Here is a 22,387-nt window from a genome sequence, read left to right on the forward strand (position 1 = left end):
ATCAAGGAAATAGTTTTACTGATAATTTACACCTTACAGTTTGCAAAGTTTGTGGCAGTGCGTGCCAGCCCACCAACATTGCCTGTGACGTGGGCTTCTCGGCCTCGGCCCTCTTGTCATTAAGACTGGGGCAGTTCTTTGTTGTTGGGGGCTGTCCTGTGCATTGGAGGATGTTTAGCAACGTCCCTGGCCTCTACGCACCAGATGCCAGTGTCCCTGCCCCGAATTATGACAATCAAGAATATCTCCAGCCACTGCCAAATATTCTCTGGGAGGCAAATTCGCCCCCGCTGAGAACCACCATTGTAAGACAGAGTCTCCCATAATGTTTCTCCAGACAAGGAAACTGAGGAGCAAGCGGCTGGCCCACGGACTTGTGGCCATGGTCACAGAGCCTGGCCTCAGCCCAGCCTGGCCTCAGCCCAGCCTGGCCTCCAAGGCCAGGGCTCTATGGTCTGCCCGAGGCTGCCTCCCGTGAGGGTCCAGGCCAGCTGTCCCAGGACAGCAGCGACTGGGCCGTCGGCACACACTGTGGCCACACACTCAGCGTGGGTTTGCTGTCACTCTCGTTAGATGTGCACTAAAGGTGTCCACCCTGGTCTCTGCCACTGTGTTCCCCTGAACACATGCCCCCTGGGGCTGGCCCTCGCCCTCTCTCTGTCTCTGAATGGCTGCTCGCTGGACCTCAGAGAGACCCTGGGAGACCCCCTCGGGGGGTCCCTACAGAGCCCAGGAACGCCTCCCCCCCGCCCCCGTCTCCAAGGGCGCAGGTGCTCACTGCCAAAACAAGGCCCCCCAGAGCCCACAACCCCCCACAGCCGGGGGATGGGGCCAGTCAGCACCTGCAGCCTTGACAGAGGCTCTGCCACACCACACATCCGCCCCGCCAGCCTTGTCTGCCTTTCTCGTTTCCTCTCTGCCGTACTTGGTCTGTCCCTTGCCAGCTCCGTGTGCCATCGCCTTGACCATCTCCACTTTATTTGTGTCCTCAGACAGATGTCCCACCCATCTGTGCTGTCCGGCCGTCTCTCCTCCGCCTGGGCTCCCAGGAGCCCCTGTGGACTGTGCTTGTGGGGAGCTGCCCCTCCGTGCATTCACCAGCCTGTCCGCCCGCCCCCGGGGCGCCGCTCCATCTGCCTCCTTCACATGGCTTCCTCGTCCACCGCCGCCGCCGCTGCCTCCGTGGTCCCCCATTCTGTCTGAGTCCCCATCCTGACTGTCTTCCCTCTTTCAGGTTACCCGTGGCCTATGTAAGTGCCTCTTCCAGACGCCTCTGCTCCCTGCCACACGGGGCAGAGGTGGCATTCGGGCATTCTGGGTGCTAAGACCTTTATGCAGACCAGGTTCTTGCCTATGGAGAAGCCAGGCAGAGGAGGGGCAGACTGGGGCAAACGCTTCTGCGCCCTTTCTCAGGAAGCACTAAGGTTTTACACATAGAGCTCTGTTGTTGGAAGATTGGGTGGCTGTCTCACCAGGCAGAGGACAGGATCAGAGGGAGTGAGGTGGCTGCCTGGGGGCACAGCTGGTGACCCACGCAGACAGGGAGCCCATGATGGGCCCCACCGCATGGGTCCTCACACCCGTTCCATTGTCCCCAGCATCCTGTCTTTAAAAACATTCAGCCTTGTGCCAGCACCTGGGCTAGCAAATGGTCTTATTATCTTTACAGCCAAGACTGACCCCCCAAATCCTACCTTCCAAACCCCAGCCACTCTCTTAAATATCCCCAGTCCACCCACAATGCTTGCTGTGTGCGCCCCTTCAGTCCCCCACCCGGATGCCCCTAGAGGGACAGCTCTCCCTTCATTCCCCAGACCTTACCCTCCTGAAACCCATGAGACTGTCCTCTTCCCTTAGCCACCCAGTGACCAGAAGCTTCCCACAGCTCCAGGCGACAACATTTGGCTGAGAACTAAATTTAACAGTAAAATTTGGTCACCGGCTCTTTGGGGGCCATCTCCAGTTTTGCCCACTCGTCCAGTCTTAACGCGGCACACTTGCTCACCTGCACCTCTGTCTTTATCCTGAATAGGAAGCTGGCGGGAGGCCCACAGGGGACGGGCTTTCATTGTTGGCTGCTTTACATTCTTTCCCCTATGTCCCCCTGAGTTGAGGATGGAGGAGCACGTCTGCTGGCTGACCAGCAGGCCATCCCCATACACCCTCCAGACAGGGTGACTGTCCATCTATCTACATGGATATGATGGATCCAGAGTCCCGCAGTTCCAGAGTGCCAGGGGCTCTCTGTCTCCATCTTTATTTTAGGCCTGTGGCCGCAGAGCAAAGCCCAGACTCCTGCTAATGAGGCAGCAGAGCAGTTAATGTCCAGGTGGCAAAAAGCAAGATTGGATCTGAGCCCCACCCAACTCCAGACCTACTTTTTTTTTTTTTTCCAAATCTAAGTGCTTGATTTTCCTGCACCACATGCCAGAACTGTGGGTCCTGACCCCAGGGATTCTAAGCCACACAGCTCAGCTGGTGAGGGGAGAGAGGGAAGAGGTGACCCCTAGCTTGTCACCGCCCTTTTCCTGGGGTTGGGTGGAGAGCCAGTCAGGCCACCGCATCTTGCTTTCAGTCACTGGTACCATTTGATTCCTGTTACCCTCTTGACTTCATGAGGAATTTCTTGGTAGAGAGAAACATGAAGTCTGGGGGTCCCAAACAACCACAGACAAGATCCAGATGCCAGGTGTCACCAGGCATTAGCATGCCACCTTACACACTGCCCAGGAAACCAGCAGTGGCTTTTACATTGGGGGTGGGGCACTTTTCTCTCTGCTCCCTGAAGCATTAGGTACAGCCAGGTGAGGGCTCTGCCAAAAGAGGAAGCCTCCCTCATATCAGCTTTGTTGGCCAGACCCTGATCCAGGACAGGGCTGGATCCCACCCGTGGGCCAATGCCCACGTGGAAAGTTGAGAGCTAGCCAGACGCTGGGTGTCTCACCCACACAAAACCCTTAGCTTCCCTTTTCACTCAGATGCTCAGTTTGAGTCTGTCCCCATGCAGTGCTGCCCTTTTTGAGCCGTCCACCAGCCCTCTCTACCCTACACCTGTCTCCACTAGCCCCCCATTAGCCACTCGGAGAACCCCGTATATGTACCTACATGGCTCTGGATTTGGTTGGTTGTGTGTGTGCATGACTGAATTAAGTGTGCTGTTCCCTGGGCCCCTCCTTCAGGGGCCCTCACTGTGGAGGTAGTAAACGGGGACAGAGTTTGGTATTGGGAGGGGTGGTGCCACTTGCAAGTGACTAAATTACCTGCCATCGTCTTTCTATAAACGGATAATGCACCCCAATCAATACCTCAGGGAAATCCACCTCAGTGACCTAAGGACCCCGATTTTTTCCACTGGTCTCGGTGGTCAGAGACCCTGTGAGGCCTTCAGAAACACCCTGCACCCTTCAGTCATTCACAGTCAGCAAGCAGTCACTTGGCCTCCCCTTCTCCATCTGAGATCAGAGGTCCTCTGGGAGCTCCAGGCTACCTGGTCACCATCACAGGCAGGGGTAGTGGGGCACCTCCCAGAACCTGCCGGCCAGAACCCAGCGGCGGCCTGAGCCGTCCAGGTCCAGGGTGGCTTCTCAGACCCTTGAACTCTTTCCCCATCAGATTCACGAGCCTGTGCTTCAGACTTGGAGTTTGATGGAAAGGAAATGAAAAGCCAGGCATGGAACGATCATGGACTATAATGGTCGGAAGGACCCAAGGAGGTCTGCCCGTGACCAGTACGATTCTTGCTTTTTTTCACAACTCACAGTAAAAAAACATTTGATGATGTGACCAGGTGTACAAATGCACGCATGCGTAAAAGGAACAAAAACTTCACAAAGCAACATAGATCTTTAGTCCATTCGATGAACTCAGATGTTTTCTATTCTTTTTTTTTAATTTTTAAAAAAATCTGGTCAGCACCCACTAAATTGATTTCAGCACTCGTGAAAGAGTCAAGCCCTACAGTTCAAAAACCATTTCTCCTGTCCGCTGTTCCCCAAGTTTTAAGGCTCTGCCTCCTTCAAGACTGCCACACCCATGTGTCAGCTGTGTTTGCATTTATTCAATGGTATCCTTTAAATTGACTCACTAATTCCTCAAGATAAACTCAAATAAGGAAAACTTTCAGGACAGCAAATGGGAAACCAGTGTATGCGCCATAAATACCCCGAAGACAAAACAATGTTATTAAATTCTGTCCCACTCTTGATTTTTGCCTGCATTCTGATCCTGAGTGAAACCTGTTACTATTTGTTCAAAAAGGAAAAAATAGGGGAGGAGAATGGCAGGTGTTAGAAAGTATCAAAGCCACACTGTCACCAAATGAGCCCTCTCCTTGAGCGCTAGGGGGGAAAGTGAAAAGCGGATGCTTCTTCTCATATGAGTCAATTATTTAAATAGTGTCTGGGCATCACCTAAAATTAAGTCTCAGATGACTTAAAATTGTCTTAGCCAGCATCAGTTCTGTTGTATGAGGGGAACCTGAGGCCCAGACAGGGCAAGAACTGGCTCAGAGTCACACAGCAAGCAGGCAGAGGCCAGGTTCCTGTTCTTGCTCTGCCATCCTCCCTGGCTCACCCCACTGTGGAGTGGCAGGAGTGCCACAAGGAGACGAAGGTGAGATGGGGTAGAAATGAGGGTCACCTGTAATGCGTGCACAAGCTCACCCGCACCTGTGTGCTGAGCTGAGCGGAGGCTGCAGAGCACTGTGTGAGGAGTCCCCTTAGGGAGCTATATGGAGTTCTGCCAGAGTATAGTGACCCTGGGCCCATCACAGAGTCACCTCGCACCCCACCCAGAGGCACCAAAACAAGTTGTGATGGCATAGTAACAGAAGCCCCGGCTTCAGAGCTACACATCAGAGGAGCCTGGCCCATCACTCCTGGGTCCCATCTCCCAAAAAGGCCATCTCCCAAGAGTCACCAATCATGGGAGCCATCATCCAACCCCATGCCCAGAAGCCACTTCCAGGATGGTGATCCCGTGGGCATGGGTTTCCTGCACCAGCGGTCCAGTGTCCGGGTGGGCAGAGATCCTAGTGAGGCAGAGGAGAAGCCTCGGGGAGAGGAAGAGACTAGGGGGCTGGCTAGGGTGGCTGGTGGTGACTGGCAAGAATGGGGCTAGAGGCTGCAAAGCCCGCCCAAGGAGGTGATTCTAGGGTGGGACTGGGATGGAGAGTTTCAGTGGTGAGACAGGAAAGGCGGGCTGGGAGGGGGCAGGGGGCGGAGCCCAGGACGCCATCTGGGAGGGAGAACAAAGAAGTAGAGAAGGGCTTTCTGGCTCGGGTGGGAGGAGACAACTGATTGAGAAGCCCCAGCCCCAGCCCCAGCAGGCACCGTGTCCCCCAACCACCCGAGTACCGACCCTCATATCCAGCTGGAGGCCCGAGAGCTACTGTTATACTTGGCGAATAGAAATCCCTTTCCTCCAGCAAAGCAAGAGGTGCATGCGGGGTGTTCTGTTCTTGGTAGAGACTCGTGTTTTTAAGTGAAAAACTTCTGTTAATGCCATTTGCTTCAAAGTTGTGACCCACCCTGTGTCCCTTACCTGGGGATGTACCTCACTGACCTGGCCTTCATCGAAGAGGGGACGCCCAACTACACGGAAGACGGCCTGGTCAACTTCTCCAAGATGAGAATGGTGCGTTTCCCACAGCCGGGGAAGGCGGGGAGGGCAACAAAACCCAGGCGCCAGCCCCAGGCCCACCCGAGCTCTGCCCGCCAGGCCCCCTGCTGCCCCCCCCCCACAGGGCACACACATCGGGGAGCCTGAGCCCAGCTTCTCCAGGAAGAGGAGTCACTCCCTCTAATGAGCAGTTAGCATCTGGCAGGCCCCCAGCCAGGTCTGCCTGCATTTCCTCCTTTGATGCCCGCACGTGCCCTTACTGTTCTCCGCCTTACAGGTGAGCAGGCTGAGGCTTGGAGTAATCAGTGACCAGCCCAAGGTCACCCCTAAGTAAAGGGCAGAGCCGAGTCTGGGGCCCGCATCTGCCTGACTCCGCCTCCTGCGCCTTTACCCATACCGCATCCCTAATAGTTCATATGAGCATGTGCTTTATGCAGGCAAAGCGATAGCACTCCTGCAACATCTCCTAAGCAAGTAGGTTTCCAGTTTCCCCAGAGAAATCTAGGACCTGGGAGGGGAGGTCCCACTCCAGCTGGGAGCCTGGTTTCTAGCCACCCTCCCTCCAACCAGAGCCTCCACTTGGATTTGTTCTGGGTCAAAGACTTCCTCCTAAGGTTTTATTTAATTGGCAGGGTCTCTCTGTCACAGGCGAGTTGGCAGCACTTTCCTGGTGACAGGACGGGGGCCCCTTCACGAGGGCTTGCACACAGTGGGCACGGAGAAAGGGGCACAGGCCTCTAGCTGTTGCTGGAGTCGAGGGGGACTGTTTGAGGCACCATGGATCAAGTTATTTATTTTTCTCTCAATCACATAGTGTAATTAACCTATAGATTTTTTTTAGCAACAAAATCACTCATTTCTTTTCGTTACTCAGAGAAAATGATTGGTAATTTTCTTTTACTGTATTATCTCCAAGTCTTTAAAACAAGTCTTTCTTCATCATCTATAATTCTGATCTTACTGAATATACATTTTACAGTTCAGACTATGCATCTTTTTTTATTGAAGCCTAGTTGATTTACAATATTGTAATAGTTTCAGGTGTACAACATAGTGATTCTGTATTTTTACAGATTATACAAATGAATAAAAAGATTGTGGTGTGTATATATGTATATATGTACACACACACACACACACACACACACACACACACACACACCACAATGGAATATTATTCAGCCATAAAAAAGAATGAAATTGTAAGAGGTACAAAGTATTATGTATAAAGTAAGCTACAAAGATATGTTGTACAATGTGGTGAATATAGTCAATATTTTATAATAACTATAAATGGAGTATAAACTTTAAAAATTGTACAACAGAGTCACTCTGTTATACACCTGTAACATATAATATTGTACAACAACTATACTTCAATAAATAAAGAGTGAAATTCTGCCATTTGCAGCAATGTAGATGGACCTAGAGGGTATTATGCTTAGTGAAATAAGTCAGAGAAAGCCAAATACTCTGTGTCATCACTTATAACCTATAGATTTATAGACTCTTGACAAGTATCAGCCATGAGAGGCAGACTGCTCTTTTAAAGAAAACTGTGCTGTTAAGAGACCGACTACAGATGTGGCTGTTTGAGGCCCCTTCTGTTCTGTAGAGTTGGGGGTTGGTACCAAGAGAGCAGACTGTCTTCTCAACTCTCCTTCCTGCCCGCAGATATCCCATATTATCCGAGAGATTCGCCAGTTCCAACAAACTGCCTACAAAATAGAGCACCAAGCAAAGGTAAGCAGATAGCATTTTCAGTCACTTCTGCTTTTTCGCAAGTGCCCTGGCTGCCCCGCCCTTCTCCCTCCCTTCCCAACCCTGCACCCAACCGCTCTCCCTCCCTGAATTCCCTGGGCCGGCTCTTTCAGGAAGCCCGGTCCAGGCCCCCGACCCACAGTGAGTCCTCCTTCTTTGGACTGGACTTGTGATGACCTTACAGCCCCTGTCTGAGTTTTACCTGCCACGTGATGCTTTCTAATCATGTCTGATCTCCCCTGGGGCCGGACAAACAATGTTAATCACATCTTTTTGAAACAGCTCACTAGTTTCAAAATTCACAGATAGAAAGGGCACACCCGGAAAAGTCCCTGGTCACCAAGTTCCCCTCCCAAAGCCAACTGTTACACCCATTTCTGAGTGTGTATGGAAACACAACCAAACTTCTTTTTACTATAATATAGCACATTGCTCAGCATCATTCTTTTCCCCTTAATAACGTATCTCGGAGATCCTCTCGTATTGAGGCAGAAGCATCCTCATTCTTCCTTACAGCTGCAGAGAAATCCGTTTATTTAGCCAGTCCTCTGTACTGATGGACAGTTAGGTTGTTTCAGTCTTTTGCTGCCACAGGCAAGACTGGGGCAAAAACACCTTGTACACCCAGGAATGGGAGAGTGCTGTGAGACTGTGAATCCAGGGGCCTGCGTCTGCTGGGGTCTAGAGGGGCTTGCCTGGGGCAAAGACCCAGGAGTTATCCTGGCTGGGGTGAGGGCACAGGCTTTCGTGAGGTGGGAGGGCCTGCCTGAGAAGGGCAGACACCCCAGGTGGCTGCCATGTAGCATCAGATTGGCCTGAACCGGATAGGACTGGGGGCATCTAGAAGGATCTGGAGCCTTGTCCTCAGGATGATGGGAAGCCCTGAAAGGAGCCTCCAGAACTAGATTAACTTGCATTTTTAAAAGATCCTCAAGATCAATTTCCCTAAAAAATTTTGACCCATTTACAGATAAAAATAACTGAGATTCACTAATCCAGACTCCAGCTCTGAATCCTATGTGACTCTTTTCTCTGCTCAGAGATGTAGTTGCTTTCCACTCAGCCTCTTAACCTCCTCGTTTTCTGTTCACAGAAATATCCAGCTCCAGACACACCCTCAGGCTCACCCAAAAATCAAGCTCGTATTATGTCTCCCTTCTGTGTTCCTTTGTGAGAGATTTGCCCTGCTCCCTGCCACGTTCTGTGGACTCACAGTCTGTCTAGTAGCTGATAACCACAGCAGAGAAAAAGAATCAGTGGGTTGGCCAGCTGTGCCACTTTTCCTTGCTCTTCCTTTACGCTCCCAGCAAGTATTCACTGAGCACTTACTGTGTGCCAGGCACTGCATCAGGCCTTGGCCCTTTTCTTAAATTCTCCCTCGAGCTGCCATGTGCAATACAAACAAGTGTTACTGCCTTTCAGACACCTTTCCTTGACAGCTTTGCAGTGGTGGTATCTGCTGCCAGTCTCCCATTAAAGCAAAACTTTTTAGGGGGGAAAAATTGCTCATTACAGAGGAAACTAACTAGTCTGGTGATCCCCAGAGAGTTTGGGAGGGTAGAGATTTTGTGCTCTGGAAAGGGCTGTTCACTTGAAGCTACTAGCTAGATATGAAAGACAAATTTATTTCACTTGGCTGTAAAATCGCCACGCCTTTGTCAGTGGGTACGGGCTAATCTAAACTGTGGCATCTGAGGTCATCTTCCTGGAGGTGCTGGGTGGGAGCCATTAACCAGATGTAATCATCATTTCATCTGTGACTAATGGTCAGCATCCCAGACAGCTGGTTCTGTCCTGCACGGTAGCAGAGGGTCAATTAGCAAAGACACATGCAACAAAGACTTGATTTTTCTCAAGCATCTATCAGAAGATTTCCAAATACGTAATAAGAAATACAATTTTTTTTCTTTCTTCTGCTCTGGGTTTCTGTGGGGCAAGACAAAAACAGACCTTCAGTTTCAAACCACTGAGAAGTCAGTGAACATTGGAAAGGGTCTTTTTGAAGGGGGGAGGGGGGAGCTGCCGGTGAGGTTTGGGCTCTGACTGCATCACATTTAACACCCGGGAGTCCAGCAAAACACTTGGGAGCAGTGTGAAGTGGGTCAGGAGAAGGAAGGAGAATGATTTAATCCATGTGGGGAATCTTCCTGATTTTCCACTCTAAGACTTTGCCCTGGGGTGAGCCTCATTCAAAAAAGGGAAACAAAGAAAGGTCGGAGGGTGGGGAGGCTCACATGGCCTCAGTTTCCGCTCTCTCCTGGGTGAACATCTCTCAGTTCTACGTAATCCTGGTGTTTAAGTACATTTTCCAACATACAGAAATGTTGCAAGAATTGTGAGCACTCACACCTCCATCACCTAGATTCTACAATTGACGTTTAAGTGTATAGATATGGATGGTTTTTTAATATGAGCCCCAGATAACTTCATCTAGCATTCAACCAAAGAAAAAGTGGCCAAGAGTCATTTTGACCATATGTGATTTTAAATTGCTATTAAACAGTACTAAAGAAAAGTAATACTAAGACAAAACGCTGCTTAATGCATTTTTTGCCTCATGTGCAAACCTGAACCCCCACCACCACCACCCCCATGACAGTGCCTGGTTCCCAGGAGACACCCAGGATCCACAGAGTATCACGGAGGTCCCATAACCCTGCACTCCTTTTTCTCTTTTCCTTTTCTCAGGTAACCCAATATTTACTGGACCAATCTTTTGTAATGGATGAAGAAAGCCTCTACGAGTCTTCTCTCCGAATTGAACCAAAACTCCCCACCTGAAGCTGCAGCCGGCCCAGACCCAGCCGCCCCCATGGACACGTGCTACACGATATTGTACATACTCGTTTGGTTTCTCTGGATTTTCTTCTTTAGTATGTGCTTCTCCAAGAATACAGATCCGTTCTTGTTCTTAGATTCCTGTAGAACCAGAATATGAATTTCTGCACCGTTTAAGACTTGGCCCATCCACCCCGCTCCCCCCTCGTCTCCTGCAGTGCCTGTTTCTTTTCAACACCTGTCCTCTTAGTCTGTCCTTCCCAGCCCCTCCCTCTTCTCAGAAGGGAAAACAGAACCCGCGCATACACGAATCTTAGGCACCAGTCCTGCTTCTGTCCGTCCCCAGCCCAGATCCCTGGGTTGAGTTGGCCACCCAACATCCTCCTGGCATGTTCCATGTAGTTGTTCTAACTGGGTGGGGGGTGGGGGGAGGCGGGAGGGGGAACTCTACCCTGAAGTCCAGTCATCGACAAATCTTCCCGCTGATGGTGATGCCAATTTCCAAAGCAGCTTTTTCAGCCAAACTCCGCAGGTCTCAAAGCTCCCCCGTCTCCCAGCGACCTGGGGGGAAGGGAGTCCTGTCTGCTGAGAACCACGCCCCGCGACACCAACGCCACCACCTCGTTCAGGTCCCACGTCGCTCCTCGCTCTAGGAATAACACCAGGTAGCATGAATAGCCGTCTCCATCACACTGGACGAGGCCCTGGAACTTCCCGAGGAAAACGGAATCACAACACAAAGTCGCGCCGACTTCGGCCGACCGCTGCCCAGCACTCACTGCAAGTCGGGAACACCAAAAAATGTCACTTTTCCTCTTTGAGCCGCCTAACGGTCACTACAAGCTTACATTGAGATGCTCCAAGTCTGTATGCCTTGTGACAATAGTACCACACTGTAGATTTAGGAAATCAATAACCAAGTGTTTTTATTGCATATACTGTAGTCCTGTCTAAACGCCTTCTAGCAGGAATATAGTACCGTAGTGCTTATTCTGTGAATATTACCATCTATTTTTTACATTGTACAGTATAGAGAACACAGGTTAACTCTGAAGTGGCAGGCATGCTCCACTCCAACAAACAGACAACTTTTGCTGTAAGCAATACCTAGTGGTATGAGAATTCTATTTCAAGTCCTACAATATTTCAACTTACAGCTTGTTTGGAAAAAAAAATTTCCATTTTTGTAAAAATATATGTTTCCTGATTACCTCTTGCTAATAAATCTATTCTATCTCAGGGTGAACACTGGAGTTTTGATGGGTTTCATTCATTCACTCGAGGAATGTTTGGTGAGCACTTGGTCCTTATCAGGCCCTGGGCTCAGACCAGGGGTCTGGAATGCTAAGGGGCACGGCCCCTGCCTTGGGGGCCTCATAGTCTGATGAAGGAGATTGTTACAGTTTTCTATTGCAGACAAATCACTCCAAAACTTAACGGCCAGAAAACAATTTCTCACAATTCTGTGAGCTGACCGGGCCCACTTCTCGCTTGGGGTCCCTTGTGAAGTTAGTCACACAGCGGTTGAGGCTGGAGTCATCTGAAGGCTCGACTGGGCTGGGTGTCCAAGATGGCGCTCTCACGTGGCTGGAAGTTGATGTCAGCTGGGGGCTGCACTGGCGCTGTACACTGGAGCACCCACGCGTGGCCGCTCCACGTGGCTTGGGCTCCTCACAGTGTGGCAGCTGGGTCTGAAGAGCAGCCTTCCAAAAGACTCAGGCAGAAGCTGCAAGACTCCTTCTGACCTGACCTCCGAAGTCCCAGCACATCACAGCCACGGTGGCCTACTGGTCCAGCACGTCACCAAGGCCAGCCTGTCACAAGGGGAAGGGAATCAAGCTCCTCCTCTCAATGAGAACAAGAGCAGAGCCTGCAGCCATCTTTAAGTTGCTAGAGAGACAGACCATTTGAGCCACACTGTCACAGGATGGTGCAGGAAGTGCCTCGGGGACACCAAGGAGGACAGGGCCATGTGGTAGGGCGGGAACTGGAAAGAACTCCACAAAGATGTGAGGAGGTTGTGGGATAGGTCAGGACGATTTGCCAGAAGAATAAGCGGGCAAGGGCATGCCAGGCAGGAGGACCAGAAAAAGCCAGAAGCATGAAAGCACATGCTTGCTCAGGGAAGGGTTAGTGTGAGCGTGCAAGCTGCTGGGTTAAGAGATGGAGGTAGGATGGCAATAGCAAGCCACAGGGAGCGCAGAGAAAAGGATTCCCAAAGAGGAGGGCAGCCCAGGGCCGGCGCCAGTGAGGCTGGAAGCATGCGTGGGGCCGCGGCCGTGGCTGGCCACCACCTCGAGCCCCCAAAAGAGAACAGAGAAACGTGCTGTGGACGAAGAGTCTGAGCACCTCCCCTGGAGAAGGGACCCTGGGTCCACCCCGGACCCTCCCTCACAATCACCCACATGAAGGGTGGGGCACGGGCACGAGGCCCGCTGGGAGGCGAGGCCCGTTTCCAGAACGTCCCTGGGACCCGCAGCCGGCTGGCTCCGTAACCGCTTTTCTGTTTCCTTCAGACACAGAACGGTAGTCCAGGCTGCTGGGAGGATTCAGTGAGCTGCCCCCAGCTGCCGCACGTGAGGTGATGAGCGTGTGGCAGGGGCTTGCTGGCCATTAACTGTTGTTCCTTCATGAACTCTTAGTAGAGCCCTCACCTGGTTTCAGGTCGTTTCAGACACCATGGACTTAATAATGGGTGGTGCGATCAAGGTCCCTGCCCTCACGAAGCTTATGTGCTGGTGGGCGGTAGGCAGGGACATTTTTTTTAAATACCCAGGGCAGGGGGACAAGTACCACAGGCACAGTCAAGCAGGGCAGTGTTGAGGCCACCCGTGGCTGGGACATCTGACCTGAAATTTGAATGATGCAAAACCATGATGTCATCGTTAAAGAAGCCGTGAGGTCAGCACACACCTGAGTGCAGGCGCGCCTGTCCTGGGCTGGTGTGAGGCACTGGGCGATTCTCTGAGGCTTTCTTCAGGGCCAGGATTAGGGTGAAGCAAAAGAAATACCCACTTCAGGGGTAAAACAAAAGGAGCTGCCTAAAAACTCAGTAATAAAGGTAACAGTCTAGTGCAATAATTTTTTTAATATTTTAAAAGTCAAAAATAATGTAAAAAATCCATGATGAATAAAATTTTTCGATAAAGACAGGACGGTATGGCAGATTTTTCCTCTTGCCTCGGGCTCCCTCCAGTGTGGCTTGGTGAGGCTCGGTGCCCCTTCTGCAAGTGAGCTGAAGGATGGCTCTAGTTTGAGAAAGGAAGTAGCATGGCTCAGGCTATGGGCTGGTTTGTGGGGAGGGGTGAGGAGCTTGGTCACGCCCTCTGCTTGTCTGTGGTTGGTTGGTTTTGAAGGGTGTCTCTTGGCCCCAACTCCATGAAAGAGGTTTTTAAAGGTCAGTATGTGAGAAAGATTGCACCTGGTCCATGAAGGTCCTTTGGCATAAGTGGGTTTCACAGTGGCAGATGGCGTCACCCTTAGGCATGTGGCTGTCCCCTCACCGGCTTTTTGCTCTCACCTCATGTCTAATGATCATGGTCTCCCTCCCAGCAGAGGTCTTGCCAGGACCTCTCAGGCTGCCTGGGCAGAAGTGTGAATTGTTGTCTCAGGAGGACGGAGGTGTCACTCAGACCCACCCACCCTCCAAGCGTTCATCGAGCGCCCGTGCGTGCATGCCTCAGCACCCCGCCTCGTCCTGACCTCCGAGAGCTCGTGACCTAGCTGAAGAGAGGAAACATGAAACAATAACCTTCCTGTTTCTAACTCTAGCTTCACACCTCCCTCCAGGTTCCTCATAACTAACTGCCTAGAAGCTGCCTCCACCTGCCTTACTGCCACCTCACTCAGCTGGACCAAACTGGCCTTATCAACCTCCCCGCCACACCTGGGCCTCCCACCTGCGCCAGCCAGAAACCCAGAGCTCACCGCTGCCTCCCACTTCAAAGGGTCACCTGACCAGTCAATGTTAACCTCCTCATTACCCTTCCAGCCTGGCCACAGCTCTTCATTGCCTCTGTCACCACCCTGGAGGAGCAGCTCTCAACTTTTTTAACTAAAGGACCCCTCCACACTCTAAACTATTGAGGTGAGGGCCCTCCCCCCCCAAAATAAGTTGCTTCTATCAGTAGACATAATTGCATAACTGATTATTTTATTTGAAACTGAAACTTCAGGAAGGTTTCAAAATAATTATGTATTAATTCATTTAAAAATACCACCACCAGCAATTTCACTTCCGGGAATATGCCCAAAAGAACTGAAAGCAGGGTCTGAGAGACGTAACTGTACACCCATGTTTTAAAATTCTTTTTCAGATTCTTTTCCATTATAGGTTATTACATTATTGAATATAGTTCCCTGCGCTATATAGTAGGTCCTTGTTGTTCATCTATTTTATATACAGCAGCATGTACACTCATTTTTCATAGCAGCATTATTCAAGATAACCAAAAGCTGTAATCGGTCTGAGTGCCGTGGCATAGACTTACAATGGAATGTTATTCAGCCTTAAAAGGGAAAGAAATTATGATAAAGACTACAACATGGATGAAGTTTGAGGAACAAAATATTATGTGATTCCAGTTATATGAGGCACCTAGAGGAGTCAAATTTACAGAGACAGAAAGTGGAATGGTGGCTGCCAGGGCCTGGAGGGAGGGGTGTATGAGGCACTGTCATTTACTGGGTGCAGCGTTTCAGTTTGGCAAGAACAAAAGTTCTGGAGATAGAGGGTGGTGATGGTTGCAGAGCAATGGTAATTTACTTAACAGTCCTAAATTGTACACTTCAAAATGGTTAAGATGGTGAATTTCATGTTGTGTGTATTTTACCACAGTTGAAAAAGTTTTTTAATAACAAGAGCAAATGTGTTGTGTATTGACATGAATGATCTATTTTTAATGAAAAATTACTAAATTTTCAAAAACAAAAGTAATTTAATGAGAAAAGTGGCACCACTTTATGTTTTTGCCAGTCTCTTTAATGTCTGGCTGAATAGAAGCAATCGAATCCCCATATTTGCTTCTGCATCCAATCCCCTGCTGTAGCCCACTGCCATGTAGCCTTTGAAAACTCTACTGTGAAAAGGGCAAATACTGTCTTAGTAGTGCTGTGAAAGTAGTTCCAACCTCACAAAGTCCTTTTGAAAACCACTTGAGACCAAGCCACCAGTGTGCCTTGCCTGGACTTGTGCCATCCCAACCACCTAGGCTACCTACATCCTCTCTTAGGCATTTATCCTTCCTCTGGCCCATTTTCCAGTTACAGCCAAAGTGACCTTTTCAAACACAGATCTGATCATACCATTCTTCTTGCAGTTCTCTAGGAGCACCCATAGATCTCAGGATAAATTTCAAACCCTTCAACAGGACCCCCAAAGCCCCACACCATCTCTCCCCAGCCTACCTCCTGGGCTCCAGCCACACTGTTTCCAACAAAATTTCTTTCCATCTCAGGGCCTTTGCACATGCTATTTCCTCTTTCTTACTTACCCATCTTGCAGATCTCAACTCAGACACCAACCACCTCCCCAGAGAAATAGTTGAAGACAACATCCCTGCCATACATTCTCATGCCTTTTATTTCTCTTCATTGCATAATTTGTTACTTAACTCCTGTCTTCCCCAATAAAGTGTAAACTGCAGAGGGCAAAAACATGGCTCACTCATTCATCACTGCCTAGCACAGAGCCTGGCACATGGAGACATTCTACAGTGAATGTTTGTTAAATAAATGGACCACATTTCTGCTAGTCAAAATGGGAATCCTGAATCAGCAACATGGGCATTGCCTGGGAATCTGTTAGGAATTCGGGATCTCAGGTCCCAGACCAGAATTCCTCAGTCAGAATCTGTGTTTTAACAACATCCCCAAGAGATTTGTGTGCACGTGACCATTTTAGAAGCACTAGATTTGACCAAACAAATGTCATTCCAGCCCCTGGATATGTTCACATCCCACCTTTCCAACTTCACCCTCTAATCCTGCATACACCACTGAGACCACACCATCGGCTGGTCTCATCATCAATTTTTAATTTTAATTTTTATTTCAGTTGACACCATCCTTCTTCAAATGTCCTTCCCTCCAGAAGCCTTTCCTGATTTCCTCCAGTCAAGGGCTTCACCTGTCTCCATCTCGGTGCACCCACCACCTCATGTCAAAGGCCTGCGTCACTTCCCTCCCATGAGACTGAGATTCCACCTGGGCCAGGGTGGTCTGACTCGGCCGGTGTCTCCTGTGGCTCCCAGCACAGAACACCTGACCCGTGAGAGATGCTCTTGTCAGGTCTGATTCAGAGTGGGGCTGCCAGAGGAGGGACGCGAAAAGTAAAAATAAAGTGGACTTCATTGAAACTAAAAACTTGTGTGCATCAAAGAACATCCTCAAGAAAGTTAAAAGACTTAAAGAGCCATAATGGAAAAGAATATATATACATTCAGTTTATATATATATAGCTGAATCTTTGTACACTAGAAACTAACACAACATTGTAAACCAGTACGTCAATAAAAAATAAATAAATACATAAACACATACATACATAAATACATAAATAAATTTTTTTTAAGTTAAAGACAATCTACAGAATGAGAGAGAATCTTTTTGCAAATAATACGTCTGATAATAGTATCTAGACTGTAATAAAGAATTCAACTCAGCAGCAAAAGGACAACAAATCAATTTAAAAATAGGCAAAGAACTTAAATAGATATTTCCCCAAAGACGATATACAAATGGCCAATAAGCACAAGAAAAGATATTAAACAATATTGGTCATTAAGGAATTGCAAATCAAAACCACAATGAGTTGCTACTTCACAACCACTACGATGGTAATGATTAAAAAAAAATGACAAAAACAAGATGGAAGATAACAAGTCTCTGCAAGAGAAATAGGAATCTTCACACGTTGCTGGAGGGATGGTAAAATGGGGCAGCCACCGTGGAAAACAGTCCAGCAGTTCCCCAAAAAGTTAAACAAAGAATTACCATATAATCCACTAATTCCACTCCTGTGATCTACCCAAGAGGAAAAAAAACATATGTCCACATAGAAACTTGTACATGAATGTTTACAGCAGCCTTATTCAAAATAGCCAAAAGGTGAAAACCACCCAACCATCCGTCAACAGATAAATGGATAAACAAAATGTAATATACACACAGCAGAATACTACTCAGCCTTTAAAAGGTGTGAAATACTGATACATGCTACAATTTGGATGACTCTTGAAAACATCATGCTAAGTGAAAGAAGCCAGACACAAAATGATTCTTTTTATAATAAAGTGTTCAGAACAGGCAAATTCGTAGACACAGACAGCAGGTTAATGGTTGCCAGGGGACTGGGGATGGAAAGAATGAGGGGTGGTTACTTAATGGGGTGTGGGGTGTTCTTTCCCAGATGATAAAATTTTTTTTTGAAACAGAGAGAGGTAGTGGTTGCACAACACTGTGAATTCGCTAAATGCTGCTGAAGTTATCATTGTACATTTTAAAATGGTAATTTCATGTTATGTGAATTTCACCTCAAAAAAAAAAGAGAAAACTGAGTATAACAGTCTTCTCATTAAAAAGTACTCCAGATATGATCAGAAATTATTTGAATCAGTTAGTGAGATAACTCTGAATTGTAGGCTTTAAAATGATACTATATAGATTTCACTTCAATTAAAAAGAAAAACAGTAAAAGAGAAATAGTGGCAGAGGGCTGATCAGAGAATGCTACTCAGAGGAACTGTCCCACACTGGGCCTTGAAAGAATAGAAACTCAAGGTTTCTGGTGGAAAGAAGGGGAGGGGCAGGGGTGTGTCAGCTGAGGGAGAGTCTGAGTGATGGCCGAGCAGGGGCCTGGTGAGTCCAGGGAGTGAGGGGCCGGTGGCAGGTGGGAGGATCTGCCGGGTCCCTGAGTGGCTGGCCAGGGAGTCATCCAGAGGTACTATGACAGGGCTGGTTGGTGAAATCATGTGGATGGTGAAATCCCTTCCGGCCCAACCTGATTCTATTTTTGTTCCATCAGCCCCTTATCAGTGCTTACATGCAATAATGTCTGTTTACCGTGCAATTATTACCCATAATCAGATCAAGTGACTCGTGACCCAGAAACAGTCCAGGCCCATTTCTCACTGCCGGGAAGGGAAGTCAAGAATGTCCTGCTCACACAGGGTGCAAACTGGCTGAAAACCAAGCAGCTCTACAGGACACTCTCCAAAATAGTACAGGATAACGTGTAACAGTGTGTGGTACAGGTTATTAATTCAAGAGTTTAGGAAGAGGAAGTTTCTGTGGAGGAGAGAGAACAAGGCGGGAGGAAAGGAATGGAGGTGGGGCTGCGCCCAGGACCTGGAGCTCACCGGTGGACTGATGAGGAGTGCAGTGGTGGTGAGGACTGCAGGCAGAAGAGGGATACAACATAAGAAAGTCTTAAGTGACAACAAAGAAGTGCAGACAGTGAGAATTTGGGAACAACAAGTGAGTGAATGAGTCCCTGGGGGCAGACACACTCCAGCCCCTGAGCTCCCGCCTTCCCCAAGAGTGACGCCAACTGAACAGGGATAAGGTCCCCCTGCACGGGAGTACAGAATAGTCTAGAAACGGGTGCTCCTTCACAGGGTCAGGACAATGGTGAAAGAAGTGGGACATACCCCTCAGGTGCAAAATTTAAGGGAGTGCCAAAAAACCCAGTAATCAAGATAAATAATATTTTAATGCAATATTTTAAAACATAAAAAATTAATGCAAAAAATCTGTGATGAAAAATATCACATTTTAATAAATAAAGCAATTGCACTAACCCCATATTCACACATATAACCCTGCTGCATTCACCCCAATGATGGCTATGATGAAACACAGCTTCTGGGGTTTTCTGCAAACTTTCACACTTCCTTGGCTGTGAGCCCAGCATCTTCAGAGCTTAACCAAAGAGGTGGTGGTTTCCACGTTCCTGACTTCTTGGGGACAAACAACGCCTTCTTACGCAGTTGGGAGGACATATTCAGGCCTACTTCTCTGACCCACAGAAGGGAAATAACCGAGATGGCTAAGCAGGATGTCTACCCATCAACAATGAAACTAGCAAGAGGTCCAAGTTCATGTTACAATCCAACCAAAGTTGCCCTTTGAGGCAGAGTTATATACCTCCTGCATTCATTACCTTTCCCACTCTTCAAACTCTCTGGTCACTCATCTCTACATTCATCGATCCATCATTCTACCCATCCACCCATCCAACTACCCGTGCATCCATTCATCCATCCATCCATCCATTCATCCTTCCTTCTTTCCAACCAACCATCCATTTAGTCATTCAGCCATAAAGCCATTTTCCCATATATCCATCCATCCCTCCTTCCATCCATTCATCCATACAGGCGTCCCTACAGACCGTCATCCACCCAAACTACTTAACGAGTCCTCTGCTTACCTACTTTGTAAAATGAGCATGTGGATGTGAGAAGAGCTCCATCACTTACCAACAGACCTCCTTAACTTCTCCAAATCTAATTTGTTCATCTAGGAAGTGGGTGTGGGTATTTTCAAAGAAACTTCACAGGGTTGTCATGAGCATTAAAGAACAACATCTATGTAAATGGTAGTTATTATATTGTTATGGCAATCATTATTATTATTATTATAAGATGCTAGCAGTAGAGGGCAGAAATAAATCTGGTGAGGGGCCCAGGTTTCCTGCCAGGATGTTGACTCTGACGGGTGATCTGGAAAACCAGTTAAACCTGTAGGTAACAGCTGGGGAGGGGATAAAGTTCTGGCAGGAAGGGAGTGATGACCAGCAGATTTGGCCTAAGGAAAAAGGATAAATGAAGGCAGGGTAGACTCCTAGAACGGTAAGCAGGAGGCATTCTGTATCCAGGCATGGACTGGGAGGTCCAGGAGCTGTGGCTGGTTGGATGCCTGACCCCCCTCCCCCCGATGCCTCAGGGAGAGTTAGAAAAGTGTGCTGGCCTCAGTGTTTTCTTTCATCCACCTGCTTCCACAGAGCAGATGCCTCCACTTGTGGGAAACTCTGGACTCAGCTGGCCAGGGGTTCAAACCCCAGCTCTCTTACTTATTAGTTGAGTGGCCTTAGACAAGTTACTTAAGTCCCTCAGTCACCTCATTTATATCATGGGCAGGGGTGGAGGGAATAGAATTAAGAAAGTTTATTCATGTAAAGTGCATGGCACTGAGTCTAACACATCCCTGGAGGAGGTGTGGACTGCCGAGTGTGGAGGATAAGACCTGCTCTCCTCTCTTAGCCTCCCAGATTCCAGACGTGCAAAAACTGGGCACCAGAGCCTGAGACCACACCCGGCCCTCTGTCACCAGAGGCACCCATCAGCCTAGGCATTTCACCCAATGTACTAGTTTCCTGTTGCTGGGTATGAGATTACCACAAACTTAGAGGCTTAAAACAACACAAATTTATTATCTCACAAGTCTGGAAGTCAGAAGCCTACGTAGATTTGGCTGGTTCCTCTGCTCCAGGTCTCACGCTGCTGAAAGCAAGGGCTCAGCCAGGCTGCCTTCCTTTCGGGATCCTCTGGGGGTGAACCTGCTTCCAAGCTTATTCAGATGGTTGGCAGAATTTGGCCTCACGCAGCTGTGGGACTGAGGTCTCCGTTTCCTTGCTGGCCCTGGGCTAAGGTTGTTCTCAGCTTCTAGCAGCCACTCACGTTCCTTGGCTCAAGGCCCCCATCAAAGCCAGCAGGGGTGGGTAGAGTCCTTCTCATGGTTCAAAGCTCTCTGACCTCCCTCTGCTTCCTCCTCTCTCTGACTCTCCTGACTTCCTCTTCTGCTTTGAAGAACGCCCATGAGGACATCAGGGCACCTCAGACATTCCAGGATAGTCTTTAAATTCACCTGATTCGAAACCTTAATTCCATCTGCAAAGTCCCTTCCCAGCAGTACCTAGATTGTGTTTGAATAACCAGGGATGGAAACTTTAGAATTCTGCCCAAAGCCCCTGGTCCAGTAAGGCTCTGTTACCAGCACCAGTCCTCAGCATCCCCTCTCTCGAAATACAGAGGTCCAGGACTACAGAGAAACCCTCACAGAGGTGATGCCCAGCTGGAGCTAGAGGGGCAGATGGACTTAACGTGAAAGCGGGTGCAGGCAACAAAGGGCAGAGAGCCCAAGACAGAGCTCCTACGTGGGGTGAGTCACTATTACAGTGCCACGCTTGGGGCCAGGTGTTTTACCTATAACTAAACTGTGTAAGTGTATTGAATCACCCTGGAAAGCAAGGCACCTATTCCCATTTTACAGATGAGAAAACTGAGGCTCACTGGGGGCAAACCACTGGCTTAGGTCCCACAGTGCATCTATGGTAGGACTAGAACCAAACATTAGTTTGAAACCGACCAGGTCAGTACCTTCACATTGCATCACCCCATCTCAGGCCCTTTGGAATGATCCAAAAAGGAGGGTCACTGGGGACCCAGCATCAGAACAAGTTCAGGGTTTGATGTCTAATATTAGGGCCTTAAGTCCTGCCACGCTCCAGGTGGCAGGGATGGGCAGAAAAATGAGATGGTCCCCGCATACCTGAAGGATAGGACATCGCAGAGGCTGGACACATTTATTCCAAAGCCAGGGACTTCACTTCCCAAATAGCAACCATGCAGGGCCTTTACAGAGACATTTGCCTCAAAGTACACCCAACAGGCATCCAGACAGGGCTATTCATAAACGAAGATCAGCTTTATTGGAAAAGACAGTGTCTACTGGCACTGCTAATCTTCCCACAGACACAGTGTCCACACTGCAGTCCTGAGCAATCACCCTGAGGCCCTTTAAGTGCAGATTCCAGAGCTGTACCCAGACTCACTACTCAACTCCAGGAAAGAAGTGCAAGAATCTGCTCCCCCGGGGCCTCACAGGCAGAGCCTGGGCTGAGAATCAGGTTTCCTCCTGTCTGAGGGAGGGAGAAATGAGAGAGCTCAGACCTGACAGGCTCTGACTACACCAAAACGCCTTGGGCTGCAAAAGAGCAGAAGGAGCAACGGCAGTAGGTCAAAGCTGGATTCAGACTCCCTCTGCACGCTTACTGGGACTGCGACTATCAACTCTTGGAGCCTCAGTTTCCCCATCTATAAAATGGGAGGTCAACAAACTTCCACTTGGCAGGATGATGATTAAGTGAAGAACTTGGTCCCACTGGGTGCTTGAAAGGTTGTTATAGGTGGGTGTCAGTCGGGAATAGGGGTTGGTAGAGCTCAGTGGT

General features: G+C 48.9%; 1 protein-coding gene across 1 annotated transcript in view; it reads left to right on the forward strand.

The window, feature by feature from the left end:
* Window positions 1–10,294, forward strand: part of RASGRF1 (Ras protein specific guanine nucleotide releasing factor 1) — a 94,297-nt gene extending 84,003 nt beyond the window's left edge. Inside the window, exons 25-27 of the mRNA XM_006208790.4 lie at window positions 5,517–5,634; window positions 7,294–7,362; window positions 10,069–10,294. Coding sequence (XP_006208852.2) covers window positions 5,517–5,634; window positions 7,294–7,362; window positions 10,069–10,161 — 280 coding nt within the window. The 3' untranslated portion in view covers window positions 10,162–10,294. The remainder of the gene's footprint in view (window positions 1–5,516; window positions 5,635–7,293; window positions 7,363–10,068) is intronic.
* The last annotated feature ends 12,093 nt before the right edge of the window (window positions 10,295–22,387 follow it).

Source organism: Vicugna pacos, chromosome 27 (assembly GCF_048564905.1).
Source record: "Vicugna pacos chromosome 27, VicPac4, whole genome shotgun sequence".
NCBI classification, from domain to species: domain Eukaryota; kingdom Metazoa; phylum Chordata; class Mammalia; order Artiodactyla; family Camelidae; genus Vicugna; species Vicugna pacos.